This window comes from Silene latifolia, chromosome X (genome assembly GCF_048544455.1).
Source record: "Silene latifolia isolate original U9 population chromosome X, ASM4854445v1, whole genome shotgun sequence".
NCBI lineage: Eukaryota > Viridiplantae > Streptophyta > Magnoliopsida > Caryophyllales > Caryophyllaceae > Silene > Silene latifolia.
In genome coordinates, this window is record NC_133537.1 from 234404843 (window position 1) to 234414566 (window position 9724).

Here is a 9724-nt window from a genome sequence, read left to right on the forward strand (position 1 = left end):
TCATCCAAAAACACAAATTACTCAACCATATTCATCCAAATCATTTGCAAACTTGCTCAAAATCAAAACAAATCACTCCTCTTTATGTTAATGACTATGTGGCTTTATTTTGATTGATGCGGTAAAAAAATGTGAATTTAGGACTTGTATTTAGATTATTTGGCATATTAGTTGGTAGAAGCATATGCATTAGGATGTATAAATGTTAGTTGCATCATGGCATGTAGTTGCATTTAGGAAAATTTTGTGAAACCGTCTATTTGGGAAACTTGACAAGTGCATATAGGCCCTTGTAGATGCTTTTTCTTCTTAAGACTTTGCTTGTTAGAATACTTGTAAAACACCCTAGGATGTGTCATGCTAGTATCCTTTGGCCCATGGATTAAGACCTAGTCAAGTGTACCTTGTGGTGTGATAACTCCTTGGCTACCGTTTATTCAAAGGTGACCCTTGAAACCATGCAACCAACCATCATCCATGTTCTACCACATTTTTGTCATCAAAAAGGAAATGGGCACAAAAATTGTTCAAAATTTGAGTTCAAGAAGTGAAAAGAAAAGAAAAAGTTTGCAATTGCATCAAAAGAAAAGAGGAGTAACAAAAATGAAAACTCCTATGCTTCAAAATAAGCACCCTCCCTACAAATGGGGTGACTTTGAAAATGTTCAAAAGAAAATTCAAAAAGTTGAAATTGTCACGTATTGAAATGCCAAACATCAAAAGAAATGGCAAAAAGAAAGTGTTCTCAAATGTTATAAGCCACAAGAAATTGGGGGAAAAACAACAAGAAAAAGCAAACTCCCATATGAAACTCAAATTCTATCGATCCCTTTTCCATCGTATCCACTTTTGTGCATGGTAGAGAGGGGACAACCCTTCTTCTTATCTAGTCAAGAAGGGGAATTCCGCGATCCTCTGGTGTTTCTAACGCCATAGGTAGTCTATTCTTGACAAAAGCATTTAACGATTGAGGACAAAGGTACCCTAGCTTGACACAACTTGGAGGTGATTTATGGGTATCCTTCTAGGCTTAGTAGTTTGAAGAAACCATATCTATAATGGAGTGTGTACCCTTGAATTGCTTCCCCTTTAGATAATTTCCGCCACTTAGATGAGGAAAGTGGCTATTCTTTTGTAGATGCATCCATTACTTGATTTTATGTGCTTTAATGCTTGGATGTGTCGCCATTTTGGCAAGACCCACCTTGCCTTGCAAGAAGGCATCCTACCTCATGGTTGTCTTATTGTGAGTTGAAGGGGCGGAGTGAGACCCGCTAATTGTCTCATATCGGTTATATTAGTCGGATAGTTTAAATAAGGGTCCTAGTTTTTGTCACCTTTTTACTCGGGACGAGCAAAGGTTCGGTTTGGGGATATTTGATGTGACCAATATTTGAGCATATTTAGTCCCCGAATTAGCCTCTTTCCTATGCTTTTTAGTGCATAATTGGGTCATTTACTATCTTTAGTCCTTTGTTTTGCATATTCTTCGAGGTTTTGTTTCCTTGGTAGGAGAGGAGTGCAAACCTTGCATTTTAATGGCAAAATGGAGCTAAATTGATCGAATCTAATGACCAAGCATCAAAGTGAAGACAAAACTAGAAGGCCTATGTAAATAAAGTAGTAGATGGAAAATGATGAAGACGATCCTTGCATCTCCGACAAGATCCTTGAGGATTGTTGGAAGAAGAAATAAAGAAAAAGGTTGTTGAACTAGAATCCGGCCGTCGCAGTGTCGGGATGCTCATCCAACCTCCACAACCGAGCGTCCCTCCAGCCAATCCGCTCGTCCAACATCTCCACAATCCGATCGCCCAACCTTCCAGTCCGCTCGTCCAACTCTCCCAATCCGCTCGTCCCGACCCCTTGGCCGCTCGGATTGTCATCCAGTACAACACGCCTTTTCCTTATTCTACTCGGGATGCGCATATTTCTAAAAGACTAGCAAAAAGGAGACTCGCATCTTTCTTCGAGAGGAGCATTTCCTCAACTTTTCTTAAGGGTCTTAATCGTCATTTAAGCCCTTAGTAACTCTAATTTATGTACCTAATCCCCACTATAAATACCCCATTGTACAAATTAGATTATCATCAATCCTTAGTATAATTTATGTTCTTCTAATATCTTTTTAATCCTGTAATCAACTTTTAATTAAGCATTAATACAAATCTCATTTCTTTAATTTCTCTATTGTTCATCATTTATTTTGGGTAATTGAAGATTATTTGGGGTTTATTTGGAGGATTGACAACCTTCCACTCATTCATCAAGTACTTCTATTATTCTTTGCTTATTATTTTGGAATCATCATTTTTTAACTCTTACAAGAATTTCATATTTTTCAGCCAATCTCTATCACCTATGGTCATTTCATTCTCATCTCTTCTTCGAATCCTCAATCTGATCTCTGCTACAATCTGTTCAGCTACTCTCTTTGGTACCATCAACACACAATCATTCTTGCTGCAATTTCTCTGATGCCAAATATGATAAATTGCACCCATCCCTACTGCAGCCTGCACCCCCTTCTGCAATTTAGACCCTTGCCTATCCACGCACCACTCCAATATGTGCTGATCAGGGAGTATGAGAGCAGTCAGTTGATTCAACCAGTTGATCATCTGCTTGCTGTACCTACACCCAAAAAACACATGATCCATGCATTCTGCAGCCTGTCCACAGAGATAGCAGTTAACATCAATATCTAGTCCATACATCAACAGCTCGTCATTAGTTCTCAGAGCCCCATGAGCATACAGCCAACCCATAAATTGATGCTTAGGAACCACCCAATCATTCCAAACAGCTCTGAACCACTGCACAATAGTTCCTGCCCCCTTAAGCCATTCATAGCAACCAGTAGGGGTGTTGCCAGCGTGCTGAACATCCCAAACTCCATCAGTGTAACCTGCTACAATAACCTACTTCACTCTACATATCCTCCTCCACACCCAACTCGAGTTGTTACTAGGTTGGTACTTCATCCAGTCCTTCCCCTTGAGGTAGTTAGTAGCCACCCAACGAACCCGGATAGAATTCCTCTTCTCAGCAACCCAATTAACCAGCCTCCCAACCATAGCCTGATTGCACAACTCCTGATCTTTAATCCCAAGGCCACCTTCCTCTTTTGGCTTGCAGACAGTAGTCCATGCCACCAAGGGTACTCTTCTATAATCAGTGCTATTATCCCAGAGGAAGTTTCTGCACACAGCCTCAATCTTAGCAATAATGCCCTTTGGAAGGACAAACATGGAGGACAGTACTGCTTTAACTAATACTAGTCTCCCTGCATATGAGAATTTCCTGGCACCATAGCTATGTATTCTTGCACAAATATTCTCTACTAAGCACTCACTATCCTGTTTCTTCAATCTAGTCGTTTGAATAGGCATACCAAGGTACTTGAATGGCAAAGACCGTTCAGAAAAACCAGAAATCTTTAGGATATCCTGCTTTGTCTCCTCTGGTACCCCCCCTAAAATAAGCATTTGATTTTGAAGCACTTATTTTCAACCCACTAGCTTTTGAGAAGGTGGTAAATGATTGTAGCAATAGCATCATAGACTTAACCTACCCTTTGCTAAACAACAACACATCATCAGCAAACATAAGGCTAGCCCACTTCAACTCTTTACACATTGGGTGATACTTGAAATCATACTGACCAGCAGCATACTTAAGAATTCTAGTCAAGTACTCCATACATAGAGTAAAGATAAGAGGAGATAGAGGGTCTCCTTGTCTCAGTCCTCTTTGACCCTTAAAGTAGCCAAACATCTCACCATAGATGAAAATTGAGAAAGAAGCAGTGGTAATGCACTCCATTATCATAGCTCTGAAATCAGTAGGGAAATTAAGCATTACCAGCATCTGGTCCACAAAATTCCACTCCACAGTGTCATAGGCTTTTTGCAAGTCTATTTTGAACAAGCATCTTGGAGAGGCATTTGGCCTATCATACAACCTGATAAGATCTTGACATATTAGAATATTTTCTTGTATGCTTCTGTTCTCAACAAAGGCTCAATGATTCTGATCAACTAGCTGGGGCAGCACAGTGGCTAGCCTAGCACATAAGAGCTTAGAGATCACCTTGTAAACCACATTGCAGCAGGCTATAGGTCGACATTGTAACACACTCTTAGACCTATCACATTTAGGAATCAAAGTTAAATTTGTAGCATTCAACTGTCTCAAAAGCTTCTTGTTAAGGAAAAAATCCTTGACAGCAACAACCACTTCTCCTCCAATCTCATTCCAAGCATCCTTAAAGAATCTACTTGTATACCCATCAGGGCCAGGGGATTTAATGTCAGGGATACTAAACATAACATCCCTAATCTCCTTTGCTGTGACAGGTACCAGCAGACTACCAACCATCTCCTCATTGCATTTAGGCCCTTGATCAATTATCCTCTTGTGTATCTTGCTAGTTTCCTGACTCGTCCCAAGCAACTGATACTAATACTCAAGAAAGGCAGACTGAATTTTTGTAGGACTATCACACATATTACCAATCATGTCTTCAATCATGATTACCTTGTTGCCAGATCGCCTTCTCTTGAGCATCCCATGAAAGAAAGCACTATTGGAATCACCTTCCTGGATCCAAACCTGCTTAGATTTTTGAGCTAAAAAAGTATCTCTTGCCTCACTTAACTCTTTGAGTTCCTGTACTGCCCTAAATTCCTCTTCAATGAGCTGCAGATTTGAGGGATCCTGTCCAATATCTTCTTACAATGTTTGGACTTGCTGCTGCAAAATATTAGTAGCTTGATCAATATTACTAAACCTATCCCTAATTAAATCCTTCAAGGCAGGTTTTAACAGCTTCAAATTTCTTGCAAGCTTGAACATATGGGTTCCAGGCAATGCCTTATCCCAATTCCTTCTGATTGTAGGGAGAAAATTTGCAGACCCTCCCCACATATTAAAGTATTTGAAACTGCTCTTACTCTTAACCTGCTGAGAGTGACTAACAATACAAGGAGTATGATCATATAGGCCTTCAGGGAGGAAGTGTGCATAAGCATCAGGCATATGGCCACTCCAATCTTTATTGATAAGGAACCTGTCTAATCTACTATAGATTCTAGCCTCTGGTTTCTGCTTATTATTCCACGTGAAAACAGACCCAACACTAGTAATATCAATCACTCCACAATCATCCACACAAGATCTGAAGGAACCCATCTCAGATGAAGGAGTATTACCACCAATCCTTTCAGTAGCAGATAAAACACAATTAAAATCCCCAGCTATAGCCCATGGACCATTAACCAGATGAGAAATCCTCCTCAAATGAGCCCACATAGGCTCTCTCTCTTGAACACCATTAAAAGCATAGACCATGGTCAGGTAGAACACATTCCTGTTTAGCAACGACTCAACTTTCATGTGTATGAACCGTGCATTATACTCAAGGAACTGAATTCTATAGGCCTATGGCTGCCAAAGAATCCAAATCCTTCCACCACTATGATAACCATTATTAGTAGAAATACACCAAGAATTATAGCTACCTAGTGCCTTATGCAAGGCTTTATTTTTTATTTTTGTCTCAAGTAAACCAAATAAACCAATATCTTTATTCTGTAAGAAAAAAATAATCTCTTTTTGTTTCCTAACTCTATTCATGCCCCTAATATTCCAAAATACTATCTTATACATAAGGTAAATTGGGAGAGGGAGCAATACCATTTGTCAATCTTGCCTGCGTAGTTGGAGACAAAACCTCCTTATACGAGAAAGCACCAAAAGAGTTTGCACTATACCCATCCTGACCACCATCACCATTGTGCATCCTGACCAATTTCATAGGCTGGTTTGTAGTATTAATAGCTGTGATAACACCTTTACCAGCCATCTCTGGTTTCTGTACACCCTCACCAGGTTTTACCACGGGTCTCCACACTTTCTTGACAATCTTTTGTTGCATCTTCTGTGGCACCCCTTTCCTACAGTTCTCCATTTGATGTCCCATTCCCATACATTTTGAGCATGTGATTGGTTTCTACCCATATTCTATTTCCACTTTTACCACATCACCCTTTTCACCTTTGAAAGAAACCTGGGGAGGTAACTTCTGGTCAACCATAAGGTTAATCATAACTCGAGCATATCCTAACCTTGTCCTCTCCTCAGTAGCAGCATCACTTTTTATATATTTGCCAACTAAGCTAGTAATCTTTGGCAGTCCTTTCCCCCAAAATTTCAAGGGAATATGATGAATTTGAATCCATGCTGGTACAGACTTTACATCCGCCTTCCTCAACTCCAAATCCTTGGTCCAAGCCTTAAAGATAAAGGGTTTATTATCAAAGAGATAATAACCTGACGGCAAAACTTTTTCCTTCATTTCCATAGATTTGAACCGAACCAAAAATACCTCATTTGGCATAAAAGATATCTTGTCTATGTTAAACTTGGTCCATATACGCTTGATGAAGCCCTATACAACCTCCCATGGTGGATTGGCCCCTAGTATGAAGCAAACCACCACTTGGTTCCAGAATTCAATCTCCTCATCTACGTCCTCCTGTTGAATTTGCAACATATCATCATTTCCATCAGTCTCTGTTTCAGATTCTCCTTCTGTCTCAGGTTCTTCATCTGGACTAGCAGTGCTCTGTTTTGGGATGTCATCCCTGTCAGGCATATCATCCTCTTTTTCGTTTTCTGTCTCCACCACCACTTCTTCATCATCAGTTTCAACTACGAGTTCAGGAATACCTGTAATCTCATTAATGTCCTTAGATTTCTCATGGATTTCACCATCCGGTCCATCATGTTTTCCATTAGGGTTCATACTGCCGGGTATTGCATCAAAATTGTTATTAGTCTCAATACTATCAGTCGAACTGCTAGACCTTACTATACTTCTTCCACGTAAATTCATTTCCCTCTGCTTTTGCTGATTAGATTTCCTAGCCATTGGCTCGAAAATAAAGACGGCGCTGTTCTCTCTCTAATCGTTCATCGCTTCTCTCTCTAGCTTTTTTATAATTCTCTTAATCCCTTTTTAATTATTGTTACTCATCTTCATTTATTCATCATGTTTTAGTTTGTTGGTATGATTGACAACCTTGCTAGCATGTTCAACATGATAATGAGTGAGTAGTTTCCTTAACTAGGGTTAATGGGTAATTAGGGGAAACCAATATGGGGGATGATTCATGCTTAATTTAATATGTTTTCATAGTTTATTTGCTTGCTTGTTGTGATCTCAACTTATGCACATGTTATGTTTGATGAAATGCGAGCCTATGAATCCTTGCATTTTTTACCCATCACTTATCTTTTCAATGAGACTTGTAAGACATAAGCCAACTCGAATCTCATTAGACCACGCATATAGTTGAGTAGGGAGGATTAAGTCGACTTGTAGGTGTTGTACAATCTAATAGATTCGGCTCCGGAACCCAAACCTTCCTAGGATTGTAAGATATAAACCAACTCGATCCTATCACAACAATAATTGCTTGCTTATAATTTGAGAATATGTTTGTATGATCAATTCCCATGAATCCCCTATGAACCCATGACACCGTAGTGCTTTTAATCAATTGTTTATATCTCATCTTAATCATCTTGCTTGTTTATTTACATTTTTATTTAGTTTAGTGATCTTCTTATCTCAACCCAAATTGTGACACCCTTAGACACCACTACTTACAATCGAAAATCCTACATCAATACCCGTCCATTGGGATCCGACCTTTACTTACCTCTTTTCTAATAGTAGAGTAGTTTGTGAAGTTATAAATATTGTTTTGGTCTAGGTGCTCCTAACGAAAAGTAACTGAAAAATATAGTCCGACCAAAAATGGCGCCGTTGCCGGGGACGGTCTTAACTTGATTTGATTTTCCTTGATTGTTATTAGTTGTGTCTTTCTTTACCTTGGGGAAATAAAACTCCTCAAGGTTTGTTCTAATTGTTTTCGAGTTGTTTGATATTTTGCATGTCTAGAAGATCACAAGGTAACTTGTTACCCATTGATCACGAAATTAAGAGAACTTTGACAACCAATAGAAGACTTGCTAGAAATACTTTGAGAGGTATTGGTGAGGTTGTAGATATTCAACCAAATACTATTGAGTTCATCAACCCTTTTGCAAGAGAAGGTGAGGAGAACCCAACACAAATTCAACCACACAATCAACCCACAATGCCTAACTTTTCATCACATTCCGTACCAACTGAGGAGAACCTACCCAATGGTACTCCCACACCACAACACTTGACCAGAAATTTCATTGAAAAATCCGCATTTATTCAATTAGTCGAAAGAAGCCAATTTGGGGGGATGCCTAGCGAAGACCTTTATTCTCACATGGAGACTTTTTGTGACTATTGTGATGCGATTTCACAAACCGGAGTGATTCAAGACAAAATTCGATGGGTCTTATTTCCTTTTTTCTCTAATTGGTACCGCGAAACAATGGTTAAAAAGCCTTGATAAGGCTACTCTTGGTATCGACTCTTGGAAGAAGTTGGCTCTTGCTTTCTACAAAAAGTTCTACCCTCCGGAAAAGACTAACATGCTAAGAGCTCAAATCACGGGTTTTAAGCAAAGGAACGAAGAATCTTTGTATGAAGCTTGGGAGCGATTCAAAGGAACTTGTCACTCATGTCCTCATCATGGACTTAGCGAGTGGTTCTTGGTACAACAATTTTGGAATGGTCTTTATGAAGACTCCCGAAACATTCTCAATATGGGATCAAATGGTATGTTCACCGAAGTTGACGATAATCAAACTTGGAACAAGATTGAGGAAATGGCGGTCTATAACTCACAATATAGTAGACCTCGCAAGGCTACTAGAGGAGGAAAGCATGAAGTGGACTCTATTACTCAATTGGGTGCTCAACTTAGTGCTCATATTGATACCATCAACTTGAAGTTTGAGAAGGCTATGGCTAAACTTGAAGAAGCCTCAAAATCACCAAAGCAACATGTCAATGCCATGGTGGGATCTTCATCAATTCCAAGTGGAATATGTGAGAATTGTGGAACTTTGGGACATGACCAAAGTGAATGTAGGGGAACAAGTGAGCAAGTGAATGCTTTTCAAGCATACAAGAGTGGTACCCCTTATTCCAACTATTACAATGAAAACACCAAATTGCATCCAAATCTCTCATACAAAAGCCAAAAATGTTCAAAACCCTCAACCAACATACACCCCACCTCCAATGAGAAACCAAAATCAAAGACCCTTTTACAACCAAAACCAAGGTTACCAAAATCAAACTCCATACAATCAACAAAATGACCAAGGCTTTGATGTTCAAAAAGCGGTCCTCCAAATGCAAGAGAACCAACAAGAGTTTATCACTCAAATACGAAAGGATAGGCAAGCAAAAAGACATCACCATGAACAACATCCTAGCCCACACAAAGATGTTGGAGACCCAAATGTCTCAATTAGCATCTTCAAGTTCACAAAGACAAAAGGGGCAATTACCACCCCAAGGTAATCCCCCAAGACAAGAATCAGTGTGTGCCATCCATTTAAGGAGTGGTACAATGTATGAATGGCCAAAGAAACCCGTTGATGAAGATGTTGTGAATGCTAGTGACAAGGAAAGAGTTGTTGAAAACTCTAGGGAAGAAGAACCCAACAATCAAGAAGCTTCAAAGAAGAATGAAGAAAAGGCCAAAGAGAAGGAACCCATTGTGATTAGACTTCCTTTTCCAAGTCGTCAAGCTAAGCCTAAGTT

At 39.5% G+C, this 9724-nt stretch overlaps 1 protein-coding gene and 1 non-coding gene across 2 annotated transcripts; both read right to left on the reverse strand.

Moving 5' to 3' along the window:
• Positions 1 to 2321: 2321 nt before the first annotated feature.
• On the reverse strand, positions 2322 to 3488 carry LOC141619611 (uncharacterized). The gene is made up of 2 exons (XM_074436630.1): positions 3027 to 3488; positions 2322 to 2879 (listed from the first exon to the last, which is right to left on the reverse strand). The coding sequence occupies exons 1-2, from the start codon at positions 3486 to 3488 to the stop codon at positions 2322 to 2324; spliced, it is 1020 nt and encodes a 339-aa protein (XP_074292731.1).
• Positions 3489 to 8541: 5053 nt separating this feature from the next.
• Positions 8542 to 8648, reverse strand: LOC141626070 (small nucleolar RNA R71). The gene has a single exon (XR_012535798.1). It is a non-coding gene; the product is annotated as a small nucleolar RNA R71 (small nucleolar RNA).
• Between the last annotated feature and the right edge of the window lie 1076 nt (positions 8649 to 9724).